At 43.8% G+C, this 27,657-nt stretch overlaps 1 protein-coding gene across 1 annotated transcript in view; it reads left to right on the top strand.

Annotated features, from left to right (window-relative positions):
- Positions 1–22,674, top strand: part of LOC144599350 (adhesion G-protein coupled receptor G7-like) — a 39,056-nt gene extending 16,382 nt beyond the window's left edge. Inside the window, exons 8-15 of the mRNA XM_078410142.1 lie at positions 3,035–3,141; positions 5,459–5,784; positions 7,470–7,539; positions 8,488–8,658; positions 9,791–9,899; positions 10,978–11,049; positions 14,994–15,148; positions 22,512–22,674. Of these exons, the coding sequence (XP_078266268.1) occupies positions 3,035–3,141; positions 5,459–5,784; positions 7,470–7,539; positions 8,488–8,658; positions 9,791–9,899; positions 10,978–11,049; positions 14,994–15,148; positions 22,512–22,674 (1,173 nt within the window). The remainder of the gene's footprint in view (positions 1–3,034; positions 3,142–5,458; positions 5,785–7,469; positions 7,540–8,487; positions 8,659–9,790; positions 9,900–10,977; positions 11,050–14,993; positions 15,149–22,511) is intronic.
- Positions 22,675–27,657: the final 4,983 nt, after the last annotated feature.

Raw genomic sequence — 27,657 nt, forward strand, 5'->3', positions numbered from 1 at the left:
GCGCTACCGTGATTTTGTCTGCTCCACTACGAAATCTCCTCAAGGTATGCCGTCTTTGAAGAAGTTCTCCTCTCTCCAACAAGCTCAGTGTAAAGAAGGGTCTCAACCCGAAACGTCACCCATTCTATCCAGAGATGCTGCCTGTTCCTACACATCAGCTCACACTTTCAATTGACATAAAGAGGAGGATTGGTGAGATTCTACAAGTATTTTGATGCTGCAGAAATTGTGCAATAATAGTTGGTGAAAGTCAATAGCATAAGAAGTCGCAATTAACCCTTTTGTTGCCATTCTTTCATTTAATTCTTCCATTCAATATCTATTTTATACTAGATGGGTTCCTGTTGTGACGCCAGAGATCTCAAAATGGTGATCTCATCTTGTATATATATATATATATATATATATATATATATATGTATATGTAGATGACCCGTGGACCTGTTGGGTTCCCGTTGTGATGCCAGCGATTTCAAAATGGAAATCTCATCTTGTATATATATATGTATGTTCCTGAAAAACAACCAAAGCAGTAGCACAACGATTTGAACGATAGCGCAACAATTTAAATGAAAGTTGATACTGCACACCCCAGGCAAATACTGAGTAAGGTGCCCCTAAAATTGTTGCGCTATCGTGTACCGTTTTGGCGGTATTTCTGGAACATACATATAAATATATATATATATATATGTGTGTATATATATATATATATATATATATCCACAAGATGAGGCTTTTAGTTATATACATATATATATAACTAAAATCTCATCTTGTAATATATATATATTAATTTAACAATTGTTTCTTTAACCATTCAAATTCTGATTTTGACTACGAGAATTGCTGAGTAATCTATATATATCAGAATTTGAATGGTTAAAGAAACAATTGTTAAATTAATAACTGTCCGTTTTCTGGCATCAGCATGGAATTAAGTATCAGAAGTTCCACCAATCTTCACCACAGCCTTCAATTACCTTTTTGTTGCATGGATTTAAAAATTATGTTGATCATTTAGTTCAGTTACAGTCCTGTTTGGAGTGTCTTGGCTAACAATGATCCCAGTTCTCGAGTGTCAATACACTAAATGACAATCAAGGTGGCTGTTTGTGGATGGGGCTTTCATTAGCTCATTAAGTTAGCTTGCTATTTCACAAAACACAGCGACAGCAAAGGGCAGCAGCATGGCGCAGCGGTAGAGTTGCTGCCTTACAGCGTTTACAGGGCAGAGACTTGGGTTCGATCCTGACTGCGGGTGCTGTCTGTATGGAGTTTGTACGTTCACCCTGTGACTGTGTGGATTTTCTCCAAAATCTTTGGTTTCCTCCCACTTACCAAAGACGTGCAGGTTTGAAGGTAATTGACTTGGTGTAAATGTAAATTGTCCCTAGTGTGTGTAGAGAAATGTTAATGTGCGGGGATCTCTGGTCGGTGCAGACTCGGTGGGATGAAGGGCCTGTTTCTGTGCTGTATCCCTAAATTAAACAAGATCGCCTGACAAATGAATTATATTATTCCTCTAGTAACAGGAGCAAAAAAATGACCGATAGATACATACAAAAAAACTGCTGGAGGAATTCATTGGGTCAGGGAGTACCTGTGGAGGCAAAGGGGCAGTCGACATTTCAGGTCAAGAACCTGCATCAAGATGAGAATATAGAGAGGAGGCGGCCGGTGTAAAGAAGTGAGAGACGGGGTGAGACAGGGTCTGGCAGGCAGAGGGTGCAACCAGCTGAGGAGGGGCAGAGGGGGTAAAGTGGGGGGAGGAGGAGGGGTGGGAGTGGGGTGGGGGAAGGGATACAGTTGGAGTCAAGGAGAAAGTTGGTTTTCAGTGACATGTAGAGACAGAAAAGGAAAGAGAATAAAGAGGCAGATAGAGCCGGGAGGGTGGACATAGAGAGAGAGAGAGAGAGAGAGAGAGCTGAAGGTGAAAAGTGGGAACCAAAGGCCGCAGATACAGAATCTGATATATAAATAATATGACGTACAGACGTACAGGTATGTAGGTTAATTGGCTGGGTAAAGGTAAAAATTGTCCCTAGTGGGTGTAGGATAGTGTTAATGTGCGGGGATCACTGGGCGGCACGGACTTGGTGGGCCGAAAAGGCCTGTTTCCGGCTGTATATATATGATATGATATGATATGACGGTTGGAGTGTCTAGGTAGATGTGAGCAAACCAGGGAGTCTATTTCCTTATTTGTCTTTACCTATCACTCACCAGCCACTGTCTTCTGTCTCCATCGCTCCTTCCCCCTCTTGCTTCCTTGCTATCTTTCCTCTGCACTCAGACGTGATATCGATCTCAAACCACCATTTTCTCTATCCCTTTGCCTCCAATAGTGGTGCTTGACCTGCTGAATTCCTCCTCCAGCAGTTGACTTTTTACTCCAGATTCCTGCAACTCTAGCCTCTTGTGCCTCCGCCACATACAATATATTAAGTGTTTTAGTTTGGTTTACTTTAGTTTAGAGATACAGCATGGAAACGGGCCCTGCGGTCCACCGGGTCCGCGTCGACCAGCGATCGATCCCCGCACACTAACACTATCGTACACACACTGGGGACAATTTATTTACACATACACCAAGCCAATTTACCTACATACCTGTACGTCTTTGGAGTGTGGGAGGAAGCTGGAGATCTCGGAGAAAACCCACGCGGTCACGGGGAGAATGTGTTCCGTCTTGCAATATTGTCTTCACTTTCAACCATGAGATGCGTTGATTGTTGACAATTCCAAATGAAATAATGGTTTGAATGAAATAATTCTCCCCGTTGTACGTTCTCCCCGTGACCTGCGTGGGTTTTCTCCGAGATCTTCGGTTTCCTCCCACACTCCAAAGACGTACAGGTATGTAGGTTAATTGACCGGGTAAAATGTGAAAATTGTCCCTAGTGTGTGTAGGATAGTGTTAATGTGCGGGGATCGCTGGGCGGCGCGGACTTGGTGGGCCAAAAGGGCCTGTTTCCGCGCTGTATCTCTAAATCTAAAAAAAAAATCTAAAAAATTCAATTTTTCCTTCTAGTCTGTTAAAACTGTTACCTTGCAATCGTTGGACATGATTTCATATATTGGATGTGCATTATCCATCCTCGGGCTTCTGGCAACCATTATTGCACCCATCCGAATGAGGTAAGGAATTTTATTTTATTTTATTTACTTGAAATATGAGTATTTTTTTATAAATCAGAATAATTAGAATAACCTTTATTGTCATCCAAAAAAACAAGTCTTTTGGACGAAATTCCGTTACCCACAGTCCAACAATAAGAGCAATAAAAATAAGCAATAACACACACAATCACAAACCAACACAAAACAAAACAAAGAACCATCCATCACAGTGAGTCTCCTCCAGTCACCTCCTCACTGTGATGGAAGGCCAGAATGTCTTTTCTCTTCCCCTGCCGTCTTCTCACGCGGTCAGGCTGTTGAAGTTGCCACGTTCTAGGCCGCGCCGGACCGTGAAAGGTCTGCAGCGGGCCGACCCAAGCCCCGCGATTCGGGGCGGGTGAAGACGCTGCCGCTGCCGGAGCTCCCGATGTCAGCCCCCACCCAGGGGCCTGCGAGCTTCCGATATCCACGCGGCCCTCGGCCGAAGCCTCCGGAGCCTCCGAAGGCGAGTCGCAGCCGCTCCCGCAGCGCCACCACAGCCTCCGAAGGCAGCCAGCTCCACAGATGGTAAGTCCGGTCCGCGGGCTCTGCGAACCAGAGCCCCAGGTGGTCCCAGCTGGAGGCCGCCAGCTCCAGGTGCATGGCCGATGGTAGGCCGCAGCGGGAATGGAGACACCACCCAGAAACAAAGGTCACGTCTCCGTTCGGAAGAGACAATTTTACAGTTCCCCCCTCCCCCACATAGAACACAACCACAAAAAACACCACATCACATCTAAACACTACAATTAAAGACAAAAAACAACAAAAAACACCAAAGACAAGCGGACTGCAGGTGAGCCGCAGCTGCTGCGCAGCGCCGCCATTTTGAGATGTGGACTATTGTAAATAGTGGACTAGATGGGTGAAAGGACCTGCTTCCACACTGTATCTCCAACCTAAACTAAACTAAAGCAAACTAACTACAATACATAGAGCTCACAGTTAGGGATGCGTTGTTACCAGCAATACAGCCTGACTTTGCTTTGTTAGAAACATAGAAACATAGAAAATAGGTGCAGGAGTAGGCCATTCGGCCCTTCGAGACAGCACCACCATTCAATGTGATCATGGCTGATTATCCACAGTCAGTACCCCGTTCCTGCTTTCTCCCCATATCCCTTGATTCCGTTAGCCAAGTCATATGTGATGACGTGCAAGCCTTGCCACAGACAGTCTCACTTTATTCTCGCTTGCCCAGTTCAGACAAAGGGTCTTCAACCCGAGACATTAACTCTCCTTCTCTGTTGACAGATGTATCCTGTCCTGTTGAGTATTTTGCTGCATTTCTAGTTTAATTCCCCACAGTTTATTCTGCCTTTGTGACTAACTAAATTGAAAGTGAAAATAAAAAGGACCAATGTGATGCTCCTCTTATGGCTGTTCATTATTACCTGAGAGATATATGCAAAGTGCTCTCTACTTGATGTCACCTGAACTCACCTGTTGGAGAGATGCTTCGACCAGGGGCTTGGTGTGCAGATCTGTCCCTGTGCTTGGAGGGATGGGCTAGTCCCTGGGTCCACTGTGGTCTCTGGAAACACTGATAGTGAGACCTTGCTGGTGAACACCGGGACTGCAAGTGCTGCTTTCCTTTCTCCAGACCCTTGTTCAATATAAGTCTTGTTCTTTTTGTGCAGTTAGACACAAAATGCTGGAGTAACGCGGCAAGGACAGGCAGCATCTCTGGAAATAAGGAATGGATGACATTACAATAGACAATAGACAATAGGTGCAGGAGTAGGCCATTCGGCCCTTCGAGCCAGCACCACCATTCAATTTGATCATGGCTGATCATTCTCAATCAGTACCCCGTTCCTGCCTTCTCCCCATACCTCCTGACTCCGCTATCCTTAAGAGCTCTATCCAGCTCTCTCTTGAATGCATTCAGAGAATTGGCCTCCACTGCCTTCTGAGGCAGAGAATTCCACAGATTCACAACTCTCTGACTGAAAAAGTTTTTCCTCATCTCCGTTCTAAATGGCCTCCAGCATTTTGTTTCTATCTTTGGTTTCAACCAGCATCTGCAGTTCCTTCCTACGCCCTTTGTATAGTTCTCAGGTCTTAGGTGTGGAGAAAGAATTTTCAAGGAACGTCTAGCTCTGCCCCCTTTACCTCCATTGCATGGCAGTGTAATTGGGAAAGATGACATTAAAGGGTTTTTTTTGTTGCCAAACTCAAAGGTTTAATAAGAAAAATGCAAAATGTGGCAATTTCTTGTTCCCATGTGTTGGATACAAATTGGGAATTGTCTACGTCATAAAGCATTGTCTAATTCATTTCATTTTGAATCAAGGGACTACCGCCAAAGTGTGACTGGGAAGCTGCAGATAAACCTGTCCATTGCTCTGTTGGGGGTGTACATCGTTTTCCTATCTTCGTCAATAGATAGTTCCTGGGCAGAAGCTGAAGCTGAAGCTCCGATGTCTGAAGTAAAGAAGAATGACGTAAAACACCAAAGCAACCTCTGCACAGCAGCAACGTGGTTTTTACATTTCTTCCTTTTGGCTTCCTTTGCCTGGATGTGTGTGCAGGGGATCGCACTGTATACTTCATACAAGCGCCTCATTCAGCAAATGGAGAATAGCTACTTTATCAAAGTGGCAACAGGTGTGGCGTGGGGTGAGTTGGTGATACACTTTATTCACACTGATTGTGAGACAGCCACTAATGAGCATGACGTTACAGACTCCAAAGTACAGTACTGTTTAAGCAATTCTAGAAATACAGTGATGTGGAATTCTAATGAGCTGTCCAGTACTTTAACAATCTGCTACTGAATCATCTTCTCAACCATTCAAAAATTCCTCGGAATGTGTAATCAATTATCAGTCTACCAGTCATCCTGCAAAATATAGTTTCACACCTCCTGCTTTGAACTTAATTCACCACACATCTGATCATTTCCCAAAACCATTTTACGATCCTCCCAATTGCTTGTTACATTTTAGAGTTTCATTTCAGCAGCAGAGTGATGCATCTGATAGTGCTGCTGCCTCATAGCGCCAGAGGCCTGGGTTTGATCCTGACCTCGGGTGCTGTCTGTGTGGAGTTTGCGCGTTCTCCCTGTGACCGTGTGGGTTTCCTCTGGGTGCTCCGGTTTCCTCCCACATCCCAAAGGCGTGTGGGTTTGTAGGTTAATTGTCCCCTGTGTACAGGGACGGACGGGAAAGTGGTGTTACGTAGAACTAGTGTGAATGGGTGATCGATGGCCAACCTGGTCTCTTTGGGCTGAAGAGTCTGTTTCCATGCCGTATCTTGAAACTAAAGTAAACGAAACTAAACTAAGCCGATGGAGAAATCATGTTCTGTATTTTAATATCCACATCAAAATTACTTAAATTTATCAGGTTTGTTGGTCACAAAGCATAACTGAAATGCCCTTTAGCTCTTCCTCATGAGGTTTTTAATATGTGTACATGTGCTTACGTTTTTGTGAATAGTTTGCTAAGTACTAGTTGAGAATAGATAACATTCCATGATTTCAGAACGTGTAAATAACGATCTGTGCGATACCAAGTATTGGGTCATTGAGTTACCCAGTAGATTTAAACCCTTTAATCCACAAGGTCCACGCCGACCATCCAGTATCAATCTCGACCTGTAGCATCTCAGGTCGGTGAAAGTTAGAAAGTAATGAAGTTGTCCAGCACAGAAGCAAGCCCTTCAACACAACCTGTCCTTGCTGACCAAGATGCCCTATCTAAACCAGTCTCATCTGCCTGCATTTGGCCCATATCCCTCTAATTGTTTCTATCTGTGTACCTGTTCAAAGTGCTTATCTAGATTTCTTGGATGTTGTGCAACTCTGTCTTCACAGGGAGAGAGAGAGGGGGAGAGGAGCAGAAAGGATGGGGGAGAGAGAGAGAGAGAGAGGGGCAGAGAGAAGGGGGGGGCGAGAGAGGGATAGAGAGTGAGTGAGTGAGTGAGGGGAGGGGGGGGGGGGGGTGGCAGAGAGAGAGATAATAATTTGCAGGGCCACAGAGGAATAAGTTGAGGGCCAATTGAACTGATGGGCTTGTTCTGTTTGGAGCCAGCATGTAGCTAATGGGTTGAATATGTGAGATGATGTGAGAAATGTAGATGTGTGTACTCTACCCGAGTGATTTCCTTAGGTTTTTTTCTTATAGTCTAATCAGTTCCGACTTAACAGGAAATAATGTAATTTATAAAGAGTTCCCGTGACTTGTGGAATCAGTATCATCATCTTTTGGAAAGAATGACAAGAGAGAATAACAAACAAAAAACCTGGTTCATCCAGGAATAGAAAACCTTGTTCAAATAAAAATAAATTCCTCTTCTTTTAGGAGTGCCGGCTCTTATAGCAATTATAACAATCGCAGCAACATATCCGAAGCACTACAGACAAGATAAAATGTGAGTTCAAATTTTAAAAAGTGATAAATAATTAAGGTGCTATTAGATATGTTTACTGATAGCATTTGCTGTAGGGTACAGTGCTAGTGTGCTGACGTTGCTGGATTAAGGACCAGAGTTTGAGTGTGGCACGGTGGCGCAGCGGCAGAGTTGCTGCCTTACAGTTCGAGGGACCCAGGTTTGATCCCGACTACGGAGTTTGTACGTTCTCCCTGTGACTTGTGTGAGTTTACTCCAGGCAGCTTTGGTCTCCTCCCACACTGCAAAGACGTACAGGTTTGTAGGTTAATTGGCTTGGTAGGAATGTAAATTGTCCCTAGTGTGTGTAGGATAGTGTTAGCAAGCGGGGATCGCTGGTCGGTGGGCAGGTGGGCCGAAGGGCTCGTTTCCACGCTGTATCTCCAAACTAAACTAAGTTCTGGAGCACTGATCTGGAGAGTTGAGCCATATCATGACAGCAGGGGAATATATGCATTTAATTAAATACAAATTACATTTCAAAGAAATGCTGCCTGGATGATGATAAGGTTGCAGGCTCCATCATGTCTCAGACTCAATATCTCAGAAAACCTTTGCACTTCCCCTTTAAAAGCTAGTTGACATATTTGACACAGAACACCACATGGGACTGTGGTCTCCTCTGGTGAGAATGAAGTGGTCTTTGCTGTGAAATCTATATCAGCTCCAGTGCACCCTTTATGATGATAGAGCATGGCCCAGCATTGCCAAGGAGGTCACACATGGGAACAGAGAGCTGTTCATGCCCCATAGTCTTAATCATTACTTTGTTTCTGTCTTCAAAACGAACAGAAGGATTAGAAGGGAAGGAATTTCAATGCCAGAGTTCAGTCAAATCTTTTTTTAATGCTTCCTTAACACTTTACAATATTGAATGTTATCATAACTGGTTACAATGGTTTACTTAACGTGTGAATATCTTATTTTTAGCTGCTGGCTGCATGTGCCCAGTCCAAGTAGCAGCTTTTTTAGTGGAGAAAATGTACTTTTTTGGGCATTCTTGCTTCCAATCTCTTTGATACTGCTGCTGAACATGGTGGTCTTTGGCTTGATCATGTCCAAGATGGTTTGCAACCCGAAAAGCTTGAAGGCATACAGAGGGTGAGATTGTGAATTATGTTACTTGAAACTGTTTGCTTTTGGTTTGAAGCAATGTAAACTGCGTAATATATATATAATATTTTCATCCCAAGGGATAATATTAATCCAGCATAATATTAATTATTTGGTTTTAGTTTAGTTTAGTTTAGTTTAGAGATGCAGCGCGGAAACAGGCCCTTCGGCCTAACGAGTCTTTACCGACCAGCGATCCCCGCGCATTAACACTATTCTACACACACTAGGGCCAATTTACGCATACACCAAGCCAATTAACCTTCATACCTGTACGTCTTTGGAGTGTGAGAGGAAACCGAAGATATCGGAGAAAACCCACGCGGTCACATGGAGAACGTACAAACACCGTACAGACGATGCCCGTAGTCGGGATGGAACCCGGGTCTCCGGCGCTGCAAGCGCTGTAAGGCAACAACACTACCGCTGCGCCACCGTGCCACCCCGTGCTGCGTGACTTGTGGAAGAGTCAGGAAGTGTTGACCAGTCCATGAGTCTTGAAAGATTGTCGCTACCTACAAAATCAAACTTTAAATGTTTAGAGTGACCTTCAGGTACCTTTTGATACCACTAGTTGTTGGACACATGACTTGCAGCAGGTGGACAATGAGCATCATGGTGGTTTGTAACTCCATCATAAGAAACTGATTTAAGTCACTCAATTTTACACAAAATGAAAAACAATACATGCCTCACGTATAACATATTAAATGTGAAATCTTGAGCTTATAAAATTATAAATGAACTTCAGCATTAAACAGTTAGAAACATTTGGCATGTCCATTAGCTCATATCTGTAATTGATCAGATATGTTTGGAGAACAGGAGCTGGAACTCATTAGCAGAGATCTATAAGTTCTCAGACTTCACAGTCTTGGTGTGAAGGAGGAAAATGTGCCTCTCTCGATACATTTTGGTTATTTCATGAATTTTGGTACAAATATGTCTGTCACAATGCTATCATATTCCATTACTTCCTAAATGTTTGTAAATCAATTGGTGACCTCTGAGCAATAATGTGTATTGTTGACAAATTTAAATGAACCATTTTCATGTATGCCCTCTATGAGTAATTAAAAATTATAAACTGGAACTTATTTATCTTTATTTATTTTTACAGCGCGTTTAAGAAAACGCTTCGGAAGAATTTTGCAGTCATATTCGCTAACACAGTGATGTTGGGCATGTGCTGGCTCATTGGCTATTTCATGCTCATTGATGCTACAAGGGTATTTTTCAGCACAATTTTTTGTATAGTAAATTCTCTCCAGGTAAGGGAAACAATTAGAAGTGTATCTTGCTCTACAAACTATCTTCATATCAATCATACGTAGAAGTTAAAACATAAGTCACATTTCTGCTGTCTTTGCATGGCCTAGCGAACAGCACATTACAGCTATGACACTTAAAATGACCCCCGCACACTGTGAACACAGCTTCCATTGTTTTGTCCACCTTGACACCACTGGCTTTCATTCCAATAAGTTTACAATTGCACTGTGGATTTCCACTAGAAGATAACAGGATGCTGCAAACATGCTTCAGAATCTGCACTTGGACTTCATGAGTTCCTGTTCCATTTTCAAGGCCAGAAAATGTAAGGCTGCTCGGATACCACAGGGCGGCACGGTGGCGCCGCGGTAGAGTTGCTGCCTAACAGCGTTTGCAGTGCCAGAGACTCGGGTTCGATCCTGACGACGAGTGCTGTCTGTACGGAGTTTGTACGTTCTCCCCACCACTGCATGGTTTTTCTCCCAGATCTTCGGTTTCCTCCCACACTCCAAAGACGTGCCGGTTTGTAGGTTAATTGGCTTGGTATAAGTGTAAATTGTCCCTAGTGTGTGTAGGACAGTGTTGCCGTGGGGATCGCTGGTCGGTGTGGACTCTGTGGGCCAGAGGGCCTGTTTCCACGCTGTATCTCTAAACCAAACTACATTTTTTAAATGTGTGAAAGTAATGAGTAATTTTAGAGCCAATGCATCCTTTAGGTCCAAGATAACTTTTGTGTTGATTAAAAAAATCTTGAGAGGGTGGTAAAGTGTGTGTCTATTGATCCTGAGTCATGATTGAAGGCATGTGAAAACTGGGATAAAAATATAATGTTTTGTGTAACTCTGACAACTTTACAGCAAAATGTATATTTAATTCCAGTTTAATTCCTGAAAATGAACACTTGAACTTACATTTATTAAAATAGTTAATCACCATTGCATTCGATAAGCTTGTGTGACATATGTGATTAATTATTATAAACTACTAGCTTAAGCTTGCATAATCCCAATGTCTTGATGTTATTTTCTATTTTAGGGCGTGTCCATTTTCGTCCTGTGCATCATGAATGTGAAGGATTTTAAAAGCAGAATGATGCGACCGCTGAAAGTATTGAAAAAGGAAAAGATGGTCGAAATCGCATTAGGCAGACTAATCGTGAAATGAACACAGCCACTCATAACCTATATCGTTTGGATATAACAGTCAGAGTGTACTGCTCCTTAAATTATCCTTCGGGATGTATAACTGTCTTCCTTCAATCTTAATGCAGAATGATATCAGTGCAATGGTGTTCCGTGTTGAACAATGTTGGAGTGAAATGTCAACACATAAAACAAGGATAAGGAGGAAATACGTGAAACCAGAAATCAAGTTACCTTGGTCAAACTTCTCAAGAGCCAATCTTCCAGGATTAATGTGAAATTCCCCTACTGCTCACAACCAGATATAACTCAGGACAAAAATCATAAGGGTGCTAAAATTAAATAAAAGTGCATTAATAAAAAATAATTAAAAAATCATATGGATAGGACAGGTTTGGAGGGATCTGGACCAAATGCTGGCAGTGTGGGACTCGTGTAGCTGGGACATGTTGGCCGGTGTGGACAAGTTGGGCCGAAGACTCTATGACTCTATAAAGGCCTTTTATTTTTGATTGGAAAAATATTTTTGTTTGATGTGAGGTGGAAAGTACAAGTGAATATGAAAGAGAGATGTCCCTGGGGCATCTGATGGTGCATTGGCTGGATGCAGGTCATCAGTCGTGGAGGTCTACAGATATAAAGTCAATCGCCATCCCTAACCCAGCCTCACCTTCAAGCTGACTGTGATTTTATATTTCTTAATGCTGGAATGTAATCACTGAAGGCTTCCGATGGCATTTTATTATCTGGATTGTTAAATAAAGTCATGACCACATTGAACCTCTGTTTTTGACTCAGTCTTTCCTGTTACTGGCAAGTAAAAGATAATAGAAGGTAGACACAAAACGCTGGTGTAACAAAGCAGGACAGGCAGCATACAATACAATACAATACAATACAATACAATATATCTTTATTGTCATTGTACAGGGGTACAACGAGATTGGGAATGCGCCTCCCATACGATGCAATAATTTAATTAATTTAAACAACAACCCAACGAAACAAATTGTAACAGTTTTAAGACAGAATAAAGTGCAAGTAGATCTGTGCCGGTTCACTGTGCGATGTGACCATCCGGCTCAGCAGGACCGGTTCGTAGCAGCTATGGCCCTGGGGATGAAGCTGTTCCTGAGTCTGGAGGTGCGGGCGTAGAAGGCCTTGTATCGTCTGCCCGATGGAAGGAGTTCGAACATCTCTGGAGGGAAGGAATGGGTGACGTTTCGGGTCAAGTAAAAGGTAATTGTGCTTTACTTACTGAGACTTTACTATAAAGCTCTGCTTTGCGAGGAGCAGAGGAGCAGAATCCAAACAAATTATCAAGCTAAACGAGCCATTTTGAATCCAGGTATTTCACCTATAATGCTGGAGTCTTGGTCTGAAGACGCGTTGTGACCCAAAACGTCACCTGTCCATTCCCCCAATAGACACTGCATGGCCCACAGAGTTCCCCCAGCACGATGTGTTTTATTGTGTCTCACTGCACAGATCATCCATCACAGTGCTGTTCAGCCAGATTGCTGGCTCATTATTTACAGTTCAAATGCAACATGTGACACTATGCCCATTTGCTGTGTTGTCTAATTGCAATATGTGACATGATGCCCATTTTCTGTGTTGTTCCTTTCGGACGAGACCATCTTGTGGTCGGTCTGCATGGTGGTCAAGTCAGGCTGCACTGTGCCTGTAGGACTGTACCTGCACTGAGCCTTTAGTTCACTTTAGTTTAGTTTAGAGATGCAGCGCGGAAACAGGCCCTTCGACCCACAGAGTCCGCGCCAACCAGCGATCCCCACACATTAACACCATCCCACACACACGGGGGACAATTTGTACTCGTATCAATCCAATGAACCTATAAACCCGTACATCATTGGAGTGTGGGAGGAAACCGAAGATCTCGGAGAAAACCCACGCTGGTCACGGGGCGAACGTAGAAACTCCGTACAGACAGCACCCGTAGTGGGGATCGCACCCGGGTCTCTGGCGCTGCAAGCACTGTGAGGCAGCAACTCTGCCACTAACCCTTTCTATGAGGTTCACCTGTCACCGAGCCATTCAACACACTGCATCTGACTGACCATCAAACAGCAATCTCCACTAATCCCATTTGTCCTCTCTCACTCCCCATCCCACTAGTTTCCTCCTACCCCGATGGACTCTCCCACCACACACCCACATTGGGGTGTACTCTACAGCGTCAATTCACCCATCAAACAGCATGCCTTTGGATAAGGGAGGAAACCAATGCCCCCGGGGAAAAAAACACGTTGTCGCAGGAAGAAAGTACAAACTCCAATCAGACAGCGCATGAGGTCAGGATTAAACACAGGTCATGAGAGGAGGGAGGCATCAGGTCCAAGCTCCGGACCACAGTAAATCCAATGGTTTTCCTGTGGTCTACATCTTCCCAAAAACACACCATTACATTGTAAGTGACCTGGCATGGTCCCGTGTGAATGTGACCATGCATGGTTCAGTATGAATGCAATGTATCAGGTGACCTTTGTACGACTGCACTGTGAGTCGACCCTCTGTCTATGGAAGATACTGTTGGTTTATCAGTATGTCTGCAGTGTGGCCCTGCTTGACTGCACGGAACCCCTGCTAGACTGTCCGATCCCCGTGGCATCACATTGCGTGGCAACAGGACTACGGGTGCCGTCTGTACGGAGTTTGTACCTTCTCCCCGTGACCTGCGTGGGTTTTCTCCGAGATCTTCGGTTTCATCGAACACTCCAAAGATGTACAGGTTTGTAGGTTAATTGGCTTGGTATGAGTGCAAATTGTCCCTTGTGTGTTAATGTGCCCTTGTGAACCTGCACTCTGAGCTGATAGTACTTCACTGTGTCTCTGAGGGAATTCCATTGTCCCTACACTTGACCTTTGCCTTTGTCCGATCAAAATGCTGCCTCTATTTATTGTACGAGATCTAGGTTTCTACAGTGACCATGATTGTGACGCAGAGTCTTCTTCATGAGTTTCTGTGGATTTTTATCTATATATGGACAAGCTGTCCCACAGTCTGGTATAGCAGCAGCTTTGGTAAGATCCAATGGCTTAATCCACACAGACAGCAGGTGAATTGACTGTCCCTCTAGTACTGGACTGTGTTCCACTGCGATCTTACAGAACTATATCATGACCCTGTAAGACAGCACACTGAATCTGCTGGATGGTACTGGGTCTGCATGATATAACGGGCCCCTACAGAATTATAGTGCTCCCCTGCCATAAAACACTGTTACCCTTTGGACAGTACCCTTGCATTCTTCATTGTATGCTCACAGTTTTCGACTGGCGACGATTTCAGCAGGAGCTTAAAGAATTAGTCACATTCAAACATCTGACATTTCAGAGATTTTTAAAGATTTACCTGCAGCTATGTTTGTGTTTGTTTAATATCCAGACATCCAGAAATAATAGCCCTGAGATGCTGAGGGTTTATGATGGTGCATTTCCTTGCGTCGGAAGCTCAAGTAATCTCAGACAGACGAACGTGGACATTTCACGCAGTTGATGACGTTCCAGTAGCTGTTGATGTCTGTCTCAGTTTGTGTCCCTGGAAACCTATCCCAGGTGCATAGTGTCCTCTGCTGCACAGCCGCTTGAGATGAGCTGGACAAAGACCACTGCCTTCCTTTTCCAGATCATCTTGGCAACCACACAATACTGAAGGGGGTGGGTGATGTTTCGTCTGTAACACAACCATTGTCAGAGCAGGATGTGAAGTGAAGGTTCTTCTCTCCACCAGCCAAGCTCCTGCCCGCAGACATCTTCTGCTGAGACATCTTCCATTGCATCTGGAGATCCAAAATGGATTGTGTCTGAATGGATGTGTCTCAGGAGCAAAGGGGGCAATAAAGTACCAAACACAGCCTTGATCCTAATGATTGCCTTTGTGCACAGCTGCAACAAGATGTGCATAGAGCACGGTACACGATCACCAGGTTTCACTACAGACTCAGCTTCTACCTGTCTGCCCTATTGCAAAGGACAAGTGTGACCACATTGCCAAGCACATGGCACTCAGATGGACAGTGGTCCCCCATCTGTTCCTCAATGTAGGTGGTTCAGCAGAGACAAAATGACCATGTCAGTCAGGCAATGATCAGCACAGAGTGATCTGGAGGCACGAAAGGAGGAGAGAGTGCATCTGTTGGATGGTTTCTTGAACGGACTGTCAAAGGTATTTGGTGTAAATGCCTTATTACCAGGAAATTGTTCTCACAGATCAACCTGTGGCCGATGCATTGGCCCATGATGGCATTGGTAAAGGTGGTTATCTCACTGGCCCCATGGAAGCAAGGTTCTGTCTTCACATTGTACACACGAGCGTGCAGTGGGCAGTGATTACTGTTGCCCAACAACCTTGGCTTTGATCTTTAAATATCTTTTTACACAAATGGCCCAAAGCCCAGCTGCAGGTAGTGGGTTCTCATCAATGTCTGACTTCTCTAAATGTCGGCACATGAGGCATGGACAATCATCCGCTCTCTCCAGCATTTTGTTACGAATCCTTCTTCTGGAAGTTATGTGGCACAGTTCTAATTGAATAGAATTGAATTGAATTGAATAACTTTTATTAGCCAAGTATGTACACATACAAGGAATTTGCCTTGGTGCTTTGCACGCAAGTAACAACACGACATACAGTAGACAATTAAAAATAAAACATTATAATTGAAACATGTGAAGAATGAAATAAAATACCAGAGCAAAAGGAGGTGACAGACTTTTGGTTATTGAGTAGAGCTACTCCTCGTGGAAAAAAGCTGTTTTTATGTCTGGCCATGGCTGCTTTGACAGTCCGGAGTCGCCTTCCAGAGGGAAGTGCTTCAAAGAGTTTGTGGCCAGGGTGAGAGGGGTCAGAGATGATCTTGCCCGCTGGCTTCCTGGCCCTTGCAGTGTACAGTTCATTGATGAGGGGAAGGTTGCAGCCAACAACCTTCTCAGCTGTGCGAACGATGCACTACAGCCTCCGGATGTCGTGCTTGGAGGCTGAGCCAAACCAGACCATGATGGAGAAGGTGAGGACGGACTCTATCATGCCAGTATAAAACTGGACCATCTTTGCCTGTGGCAGATTGTGTTTTCTCAGCTGCCGCAGGAAGTACATCCTCTGTTGGGCCTTTTTGACAGTGGAGTCGATGGTGGCCTCCCATTTAAGGTCCCTGGAGATGATGGTTCCAAGGAACTTAAATGACTCCACAGATGTGACTGTGGTGTTGTTGATGGTGACTGGGGGGAGGGGGGGGGGGAGCTCTTCGAAAGTCTACAATTAGTTCCTCTGTCTTAAGAGCATTGAGCTCTAAATTTTTTAATGTTTTATGTTTTATTCTTAATTGTTTACTGTATGTCGTGTTGTTACTTGCGAGCAAAGCACCAAGGCAAATTCCTTGGTAGAGACAGGTGTACACACTTGGCTAATAAAACTTATTCAATTCATTAATGAATAAACAAGCCACTTTAGATTGTGAGATCAGCGATTTGGATAGGAGAGCCAAAAGTAATATACGTGTTTATTGATAACTCAAAGCTAAATAACAGCATGAGCAACAAGGAGGATCCAGAAAAACTTCAGTACAGCTAAAATGAATATAAAATAAATATATAAAGAGCTCCAGGCAAACAGCACCTGGAATACTGTGCACAGGTATAAATATATAATGCTCGAGACACGAGTCAAGAGTGTTTTATTGTCACATGTACCAGATGGAACAATAACATTCTTACTTGCAACTGCACAGCTGAATACGTAAACATAGTACATTATAAACAATATAATTAATGAGAAAAAAAGTTTGGTGTGTATATTTATACACATATTCACATATACATACACACACACACACACAGACATATACAGTATATATATATGTATATACACACACACGAGCACATATGTACACATAAAACCCCCCCAATAATAGTACAATAATGACGATAATAGTCTAGTTGTTCAGTGCTTATTTGAGGTTGTAGTGTTTAATAGCCTGATGGCTGTTGGAAAGAAGCTGTTCCTGAACCAGTGAGAGTGAATGAAGCAAAGATTTAGCACATTGACTCTTGAGATAGCAGGTTTGTTTTGAGAAGAGGAAAGAATTCCACAGATTCACCACCCTCTGACTAAAGAAATTCCTCCTCATCTCCTTCCTAAAGGAACGTTCTTTAATTCAGAGGCTCTCCCACTAGTGGAAACGTCCTCTCCACATGGACTCTATCCAAGCCTCTCACTATTCGGTACGTTTCATTGAGGTTCCCCCCTCATCCTTCGAAAGTCCAGCGAGTTCTTTGTCACAGAAGGCTGTGGAGGCCGTCAATGGATATTTGTAAGGCAGAGAGAGATAGATTTGTGATTAGTATGGGTGTCAGGGGTTATGGGGAGAAGCAGGAGAATGGGGTTAGGAGTGAGACGTAGATCAGCCATTGAATGGTGGAGTAGACATGATGGGCCGAATGGCTCATACTACTTATAACCTTCTGACATAAAATATACTACATTGATCAGATCCAATGGTTGGGAGCTGAGTGAAACATGCTGTTCTACCCCAGGTTTTACCCCAGTGAACCTTGAAATGGCCACTTGCTGCTGAGGCTTAAGACAAATTCTAGCTGGAAACACATGATGAATTTTTCATTGTTGAATGGTTCTCTATTAGTTGGTTTGAAATGTCATTTTCTCACCATTTCACTCTCCCCCTTGAATGTCAATCTGATCAATATGTTGTGAGTACATTATTCTCACTGATATCTACTGCAGCTAAACAGTAGCTCAAAAAGGTTTAAGACCTTCACCAATGTTTAATTCTGAAAAGTGGATTTTTTTGTGAACAGCATATATTTAGGTAATTTTCTACATTTTCAGATAATTTTCATCTGAATAGAAGTCTATCCAGGATCTACATCTAGATAGATGATGTCCATTACTGATACAATTATTTATTTTAAAAATGAAAGTCATGTAATTATTTAATGAACTAACTTTATTTCTCCAGCTTATGCAATACCTGTACGAATGTGTCTGGACCTTCAGTTCAAGCCTCTTGGTCACCTGAGACATTGTGACTTGTGGAACTTTCACAACTTTCAACACTCATAAAATCACAGAAACACACAGCACAGGAACGGTGTGGGAAGGAACTGCAGATGCTGGTTTAAACTGAGGATGGACACAAAAAGCTGGAGTAACTCAGCGGGACAGGCAGCATCTCTGGAGAGAAGGAATGGGTGGCATTTCGGGTCGATCGAGTATGAAGAAGGGTCTCGACCCGAAACGTCACCCATTCCTTCTCTCTAGAGATGCTGCCTGTCCTGCTGAGTTACTCCAACCTTTTGTGACTATCTTCAGCAGAGGAACAGGCTGCTTTGGATAACTTCATCCATCTGACCGCACTGCTCATTTAGCCTAATCCCATCTTCCCACTGTAGGCCCACATCCCTCTAACCCCTTCCTATCCAAGTATGTGTCCAAACAGCTTTTACATGCTGTAATTGTCCCTGTCTCTACCACTTCCTCTGACAGCTTGTTCCAGATAATGCACCCTCTGCATGGTAAAATGGACCTATCACTTCTCCTTGAAACTTCCCCTGTGTAGCCTTGAACCCTTGAACTCCAGTTCTGGACTCTGATGCCCAGCAAAAAAAGATTCTGACTATCTCTCCTGCCTATGCTTCTCATAATTTTAGAAACCCCCATAATGTCACACCTCAGCCTCCTACATCACAGTGAGAATAAATCCACTCTATCCATTTCTCCTTATCAATACAGCTATCCATTCCAGGCAACATCCTGGTGAATCTCTTCTGTACTTTCTCTATTGCTACCACACCATGGGGGCAGCATGTAGAGTAGAACATCGCGGTAGAGTTGGTGCCTGACAGCGCCAGAGGCTCGAGTTTGATCCTGACTACAGGTGCTTGACTCTTTGGAGTTTGTACGTTCTCTCCACGACCGAGTGGGTTTCCTCTGGCGCTTTGGTTTCCTCCCACATTCCAAAGACGTACGGGTTTGTTGGTTGACACAAAATGCTGGAGTAACTCAGCGGGACAGGCAGCATCTGTGGATAGAAGGAATGGGTGACGTTTCGGATCAAGACCCTTCTTCATTTTGGTTATTGGGCTTCGGTAAGATTGTAAATTGTCCCCTAGTGTAGACAGTGTAAGGATCGTTGTTCGGCACAGACGTGTTGTATCTCTAAACTAAACTAAACTAAACACAACCTTACTGTAGTTTGGTGGTCAGATCTGTGCACAATACTCCAAGTATATTAACTGGCACCACTCCACTGTGGTCCTAGAGTTTATCTGTAGTGATGATAAAAGGCTGGGCCATCAGAAAATACAAACACTTATTTGTTATGGAGAGTGAAGATAATTCCCTTATATTGAATCAGAGATGGAAATAGTTAAAAGTGCCAATATAGCTCACAGATGGATGCCCTTCAGTTTTGATATCACTGTGTTTACTTTCACGTTGTTTAATAACTCATGTCAGGATTTATTGCAGGTATTTATTTTACCAATTACATTTTACAGCTTGCTCCACTCAGAATTCCACACAATCTAACAATTCTCATGTTTCTTTCTGGCATAAGAGGCCACTTGACCCATGGAGCCATGGTTATCTCTCAGAGCAATGCCATTGCTCTACCTCCCTCCACGTCATCAACTCACCCCCACATGCACATCAACCTCCCCAGTTGCGAGAGTGCATAAATGCACTGCCCTTACAAGGTCTCGACCTGAAACGTCGCCCATTCACTCTCTCCAGAGATGCTGCCTATCCCTCTGAGATACTTCAGTTATTTGTGTCCATCCCCATACAAATACATCTACATGCACAAGCACTAACATACTGGCAATGTTTATATGAACAGAGGAATGTGAATTTACAGATTCACATCTGCAAAATCCATTGGACTTTGTATCGTGTAATTCTAGTTTTGCAGCAAATTGAGCCAATTTTTTGTTTGAGGGGATGATAACCAGCAATAGAAACTACAATAAATTGAGATAATTCACACAGACAGTTAAGATATCACACATGCAACACATTGATTAAGTTTCCCATTGTGATCTGTTAGCAATATCTTTACCATATCTGAATAATGTTTATTTGAGGTCAATAGTACATTTTCATAATATGGCAGTTGGACTTATGAAAGGTTGCTTTGTTTTTATAGTCTAGTTTAGAGATACAGCGCAGAAACAGGCCCTTCGGCCCACTGGGTCCGTGCCGACCAGCGATCCCTGCATATTGACACAATCCTACACAGACTAGGGAAGGTTTTTACATTTACCAAGCCAATTAACCTACATACCAGCTCGTCATACCCAATGCTTGCCCATTTATCACATCGCTTGCAGTTGTCGTGATTGAAATTGCTGGGTGGTTTAAATTAGAACATTTAGATTGGGCAGGAAATGGACATTCCTTAGATGCAGGAAAAATGTTCCCCAAGTTAGGCACATAACTGCCTTTGGCATTTGGTGCCAGTACTAATATGATATTTATTGTCAGGATGGAAATTAGAAATTAGATTCAGAAAAGTTAGATTCAGAAATTAGATTCAGAAAACTTCAAATAGCCCTTGCTTTCCTTCTCCATCCCCTCCCCCTTCCCAGTTCTCCCACCAGCCTTACTGTGTCTGACTACATTCTATCTTTGTCCCGCCCACTCCCCTGACATCAGTCTGAAGAAGGGTCTCGACCCGAAACGTCACCCATTCCTTCTCTCCAGAGATGCTGCCTGTCCTGCTGAGTTATGCCAGCATTTTGCGCCTACCTTCAGAAAACCAATCTATAATATATATCCAAAGATAGACACAAAATGCTGGAGTAACTCAGCGGGACAGGCAGCATCTCTGGATAGAAGGAATAGGTGACATTTTGGGTCGAGACCCTTCTTCAGTCTGAGAGAATGGGTGATATATATATATATATATATATATATATATGCGTTTTTGAGTTTGTGTGTGTGTGTGCATACACGCAAACACACACACACAAATAAACAAATATATATATATATATATACACACACACACACTGAGCTTTTTTTCTGGTTATTATATTGTCTGCAGGGTACTATGTTTACATCTTCTGTTGCACTGCTGCAAGTAAGAATGTCATTGTCTATTGGGGTCATATGACAGTAAAACACTCTTGACCCCCATTGGAGGATCTTGCTCTCCGACCGATATTCATTTCTGAGCATTAGTAGGAGTTTCCTTGAGGAACAAAACCAGAGCAAAGCTCACAGCACCACCAGTCACACGCCTGTAAAGTGAGTGAGGAGAGAGGACCGATAGTTTTGGAGCTGACTGACCTTTCTGTACCACAGACTTGATTTCGTCTTTTGTTCCAGAACCAAAACAAAGTGTTGGAAGCACCCAGCACCAGAGGAGGGGGAAGCTAAGTTGTCATTTCAAAAGAACTGGAAAAATGAGGAAACAGGCCAGTTTTAAATTGTGAAAATGGAGAAATTGATGAAATGAGCAGACAGACCTGTTATCTGTGTTTGGGTACAGATTAATGGTGACTTCGTAAACACACCAAGCACACTTGATGAAGGTGCTGTGCTGGCAGACATCATTAATCACGTAGAATTATGAAGCTTTGATGGTGACAAACACGTCAGAAAATGGGCAAGAATGTGTTTTAAATAATCTGGAAACAAGGTGTTCGGGAAAGGGAGAAGAGGTGGGCGGGGTGGATGAGAGGTTGTATTGATTAAGGAAAATGTCGTGGTTTTTAAGAGAGAGAAAATATTTTAAAATAAAACAAGGGCCAAATTTATTATCATAGTTAAAGAACAACAGACCTGCACTTACAATGGTGGGCTATTCCATTGATAGTGATTATTGGGAGGGATAGTGATGAGGAAAGTTTCAGGGAACTTGCAGAAATATGCAGAAGTCATGGGATAGGAGCAACTACCTGATGTGCCCCACACAGCGACATGTGGGGTGATAGTGTGTATCTGTGCCTCAAATCAATGCAGCAGTGGGGATAGTGAATGAACACAGCACAAGATGAGGGCACAAAGAGGCCTCTGGAGGAACAGAGTGATTAAAGAAGATGAACTTTCTCCTTGAGAACCAAGGCACGAGGAGAAAGCATCAAAGGATGCTCTCGGCATGAGATCACAGAGCCTGACTTCCGTGCTAATGCAGGGAGGATGTTGTCAGAAACCACGATGTTCATCTTCCCATCTTAGGTTTGTGAAGATGTGACACGTGAACACCCACACATCGGTGGATGTGCCGTGCCTTAACTTTGAGCATCACCTAAGTGGACAGTGAGCACAGACCATCAGTACAAAAGTGTTTGGGCCCCTTTCCCTCTAGCTAGTGATAGATTATTAATAAACACTTCTCTGTTTGATCCAGCGTAAACTTGTGTGAATGATTGTTTTTGTTCCAGAACAGCAAATGATCAGGATCTGGACTGCATTACCGGGGCAGAAGCGGAGGTGCGTTCAATTGTGGCATTCAGTATGAAGGTGGATATTTATGTAAAAGGAAAGAATTTGCAAGCTTGTGTGAAGTGTCTGGAAATTGGACGCCATTGGGCTGATCTTACATAAAGCTGGCGCAGAGTCGAAGGGTCGAATGGCCTTCTTCCGTGCTGTAATCATCTGTGGTTCTGCAATTTATAAGGAGTATTCAAATTCATGAACCATTTAAGAAGAGGAGAAAGTATGTGCACATCAGTTTAGTTTAGTTCAGTTTATTATTATCGTGTGTACTGAGGTACAGTGAAAAGCTTTTTGTTGCGTGCTATCCAATCAGAAAAAGACTGTACATGATTACATTCAAGCCATCCGCAGGATAAAGGGTATAACGCTCAGTGCAAGATAAAGTCCAATAAAATCAGATGAAAGATAGCTCAAAGGTCTCCATTGAGGTAGATGGGAGGTCAGGAACGCATTCTAGCTGGTGAGAGGACTGATAACAGCTGAGAAGAAACTGCCCCTGAATCTGGAGATATGCTTTTTCAAACTTCTGTACCTCTTGCCTGATAGAAGAGGGAGAAGAGACCGGGGGTGAGACTGATCTTTGATTATGCTGGTGGCCTTGCTGAGGCAGTGTAGATGGAACCAACTATGTAGATGGAACCAGCAGTGTAGAAGGAATCAACCAGTGTAGATGGAGGTTGGTTTGCGTGATGTTCTGGGCTATTGTCCACAACTCCCTGCAGCTTATAGTGGTCTTGAATGGAGTTGTTCCCAAACCAAGCTGTGATGAATTTCCAATAAAATGCTTTTTACAGTGCAGCTGTAGAAGTTGGTGAGGGTTGTGGGGGACATGCCGGACGTCTTAAGCCTTCTACGAAGTAGAAGAGTGCTTTCTTGGCCATAGCTTCAATTTGGCTTGTCTAGGACAAATTGCTGGTGATATTTATTCGGAAGAACCTAAGATTCCTAAAATCAAGTCAGTAATTCTGCTTCCCTGGGTCCTGTTATCTCCTCCTGAGTACTGCCGTTGACACAGTTCCAGGTGTTCACGAGAGATTGAAAGATGGAATCAATGTTCAGAGCAGAGTATCGCAAGAACTGGACTTCAATGACCTGAAGTGGTTGCGTGCAACGCTGAATAAAGTAATTAAAAAAAAGCTTTTTAAAAGGGGGACAAGGTACAAATAATGCTGATTGTAAACATTAACACATTCTTCTGAGCCTCACATTGTTCTTCAGGCCTGCCCCTCCTTTAATTACATTAGATAGTTCCATTCCAATTATATCTGTTATTACTTTGACCCATCTCTACCAGGGTCTTGTTTGGCTTAATCACACAGTCCAAAGTCTTGCAACAGCCACGAATTAGTTTGTAATCGTGCACCAGGTGCAGATAAAAAGAAAAATCACACATAACATTTTTGTAAGTTCTGACTGTTGTCAAAGTACAATAGCTGACATCACAAAATTCATCCCAAGGCAATAAAACTAACCAGTGGAAAAACCTAGTACACCAGTCAGCATCTGCGGAGGGAAATAAACCAACACGTTTCAGGTCGAGACCCTTCATCTGGACTTTCTCTAATGCAGTTCTCCAAGGACTTTCCTACTAATGCTGCTGGCTCAGAAGGCATTTCGTATTAGCACCAGTTTGCTTATGATCATTATCTTTAGTGCTCCAAAAAAGCACTAGAAAATCAGGAAGAATCATTCACTAATGCTTTCATAATTTTTATTTCAATTTTCTGGAAGTTCTAAGCATGGGGATTTCTTAGCGGTTTACTAAAATAATAGGAAAAGAAAAGGTGCTTTAATTTCACAATACTTATATTCACAGCTATTAAAAAAAGTATAAGAATGATAAAATTATTGAATGTAAATAGAAAGCCCATCAGGGATTCTTATAAACCCTTATTTGCCAATGGGAGACAAAGGAATAGATGTGTAGACACATTATGGAAAGATGAGAAAGCAACAATGTTAGACAGAGATTGCTGGAGTAACGCAATGGGACAGGCAGCATCTTTGAAGAGAAGGAATGGGTGACGTTTCGGGTCGAGACCCTTCTTCAGACTCAAAACGTCACCCATTCCCGGAGAAAACCCTTGCAGTCCCAGGGAGAATGTACAAACTCTGTGTGCAAATGTACTTACAGCACCCATAGTCAGGATCCAACCTGCGAACTCTGCCGCTGTAAGGCAGCAGCTCTACCGCTGCGCCACCGTGCTACGGCTTGTGTGACCACATGGCCCATCGGCTGCAATAGCGCCTCCTGCAGCCCTCGTCTTATGCGTGCAACCTCCTCTCACTCTTCTGCAGGTAACACAGCGTAAATGAATGACACTGAGTGGTTTTTCACTCACCCACTTTTGGAGGAGTGGATTGGTAATGTGGTGAGGATGAAGCAGATGGTTAGAGAAGTGGAGAGAGCAACAATTTACTTAATTATTGATCTGTGTGAGGGAATGGATATGGGAGGGAGAGAGAAATAGTGTGTGCGTGTGCGTGTATGTGTGTGTGTGTGTGTGTGTGCAGGTGTGTGTGTGTGTGTGTGTGCGCATGGGTGTGTGTGTGTGCGCCCGTGTGTGAATGTGCATGTGTGTGTGTGTGTGTGTGAGAATGTGTGTGTGCATGTGTGTGCGTGTGTGTGTGTGAGGGTGTGTGTGAGGGGGTGCTTGCGTGTGTGTGTGTGTGTGTGTGTGTGCGTGTGTGTGTGCAGGTGTGTGTATGCATGTGTGTGTGCTTGCGAGCGTGTGTGTGTGTCTGTGTCTGTGTGTGTGCGTGTGTGTGTGCGCATGTGTGCGTGTGTGTGTGAGCACGTGTGTGTGTGTATGTGTGCGTGCGTGTGTGTGTGTGTGCTTGCGTGCATGTGTGTGTGTGTGTGTACGTGTGTGTGTGTGTGTGTGTGTGTGTGTGTGTGTGTGTGTGTGTGTGTGTGTGTGTGTGGTTATTCACTTTGGAAGTAAGAATAGAAAGGCAGATTATTATCTGAATGGTGTCAAGTTAGGAAGAGGGGATGTTCAACGAGATCTGGGTGTCCTAGTGCATCAGTCACTGAAAGGAAGCATGCAGGTACAGCAGGCAGTGAAGAAAGCCAATGGAATGTTGGCCTTCGTAACAAGAGGAGTTGAGTATAGGAGCAAAGAGGTCCTTCTACAGTTGTACCGGACCCTGGTGAGACCGCACCTGGAGTACTGTGTGCAGTTTTGGTCTCCAAATTTGAGGAAGGATATTCTTGCTATTGAGGGCGTGCAGCGTAGGTTCACTAGGTTGATTCCCGGAATGGCGGGACTGTCGTATGTTGAAAGGCTGGAGCAATTAGGCTTGTATACACTGGAATTTAGAAGGATGAGGGGGGATCTTATTGAAACATATAAGATAATTAGGGGATTGGACACATTAGAGGCAGGAAACATGTTCCCAATGTTGGGGGAGTCCAGAACAAGGGGCCACAGTTTAAGAATAAGGGGTAGGCCATTTAGAACGGAGATGAGGAAGAACTTTTTCAGTCAGAGTGGTGAAGGTGTGGAATTCTCTGCCTCAGAAGGCAGTGGAGGCCAGTTCGTTGGATGCTTTCAAGAGAGAGCTGGATAGAGCTCTTAAGGATAGCGGAGTGAGGGGGTATGGGGAGAAGGCAGGAACGGGGTACTGATTGAGAGTGATCAGCCATGATCGCATTGAATGGCGGTGCTGGCTCGAAGGGCTGAATGGCCTACTCCTGCAGCTATTGTCTATTGTCTATTGTCTATTGTGTGCTTGCGTGCATGTGTGTGTCTGTCTGTGTGTGTGCATGTGTCTGTGTGTGTGCTTGTGTGCGTGTGTGTGTGTGTGCTTGTGTGCGTGCATGCGTGTGTGTGTGTGTCTGTGTGTGTGTGCATGTGTGTGTATGTGTGTGCGTGTGTGTGTGTATGTTTGTATTTGTGTGTGTGTATGTGTGTGTGTGTGCGTGCGTCAAGTCAAGTCAAGTCAATTTTATTTGTCTTGCACATTTAAAAACAACCCACGTTGACCAAAGTGCTGTACATCTGATTAGGTACTAAGGAAAAAAATGAAATATACAGTAGCATACAAACACAACAGCACATACAAAACAGTTCACAGCGCCTCCTCAATGAGTCTCAAACGCTAGGGAGTAGAAATAGGTTTTGAGCCTGGACTTAAAGGAGTCGATGGAGGGGGCAGTTCTGATGGGGAGAGGGATGCTGTTCCACAGTCTAGGAGCTGCAACCGCAAAAGCGCGGTCATCCCTGAGCTTAAGCCTAGACCTGAGGGACCTGGAGTTAGAGAGGTGGGTTAGAAGATTTTTGATGTAGGGGGGGGGGAATGTCCATTTAGGGCTTTATATGTGAATAGGAGGAGCTTGAAGTTGATTCTGTACCGTACAGGGAGCCAGTGGAGAGAGGCCAGAATCGGGGTGATGTGGTCCCTTTTACGGGTACCCGTCAGGAGTCTCGCTGCGGCGTTTTGGACCAGTTGCAGGTGGGACAGGGAAGATTGGCTGATCCCAGTGTATAGGGAGTTGCAGTAGTCTAGGCGGGAGGAAATGAAAGCGTGAATGATTTTTTCAGTGTCGTCGAATTGGAGGAAAGGTTTGATTTTAGCTATGGTACGAAGTTGGAAGAAGCTGGCTTTTACCACAGCGTTGACTTGCTTGTCAAATTTTAATGCAGGGTCAAATAACACGCCAAGGTTTTTGACATGCGGTTTGACCAGGCAGGATAGGCTTCCAAGACTGCCTGTTATCGATTTGATGGAGTCGGGGGGGGCCGAATAGGATGACCTCAGACTTGCTCTCGTTTAATTGGAGGAAGTTCTGTGCCATCCAACATTTTATGTCCTCAAGGCAGTGTAAGAGGCTGTTTAAATTTGACTGGTTGTTGGGTTTCAGGGGGTGGTAAAGCTGAGTGTCATCAGCATAGCAGTGGAAAGAAATGCCGTGCCTTTGAATGATTTGGCCAAGGGGGAGCATGTATAGAGAGAAGAGAATGGGGCCTAGGATGGAGCCTTGTGGAACTCCCCAGGAGAGGCTCGCTGGAGAAGAGGAATAACTGCCTATGTTGATGGCGAAACTCCTATCTTTGAGGTAGGAAACGAACCAGCTCAGGCGCGTAC

The sequence above is a fragment of the Rhinoraja longicauda genome, chromosome 13 (assembly GCF_053455715.1).
Source record: "Rhinoraja longicauda isolate Sanriku21f chromosome 13, sRhiLon1.1, whole genome shotgun sequence".
Taxonomy (NCBI): domain Eukaryota; kingdom Metazoa; phylum Chordata; class Chondrichthyes; order Rajiformes; family Arhynchobatidae; genus Rhinoraja; species Rhinoraja longicauda.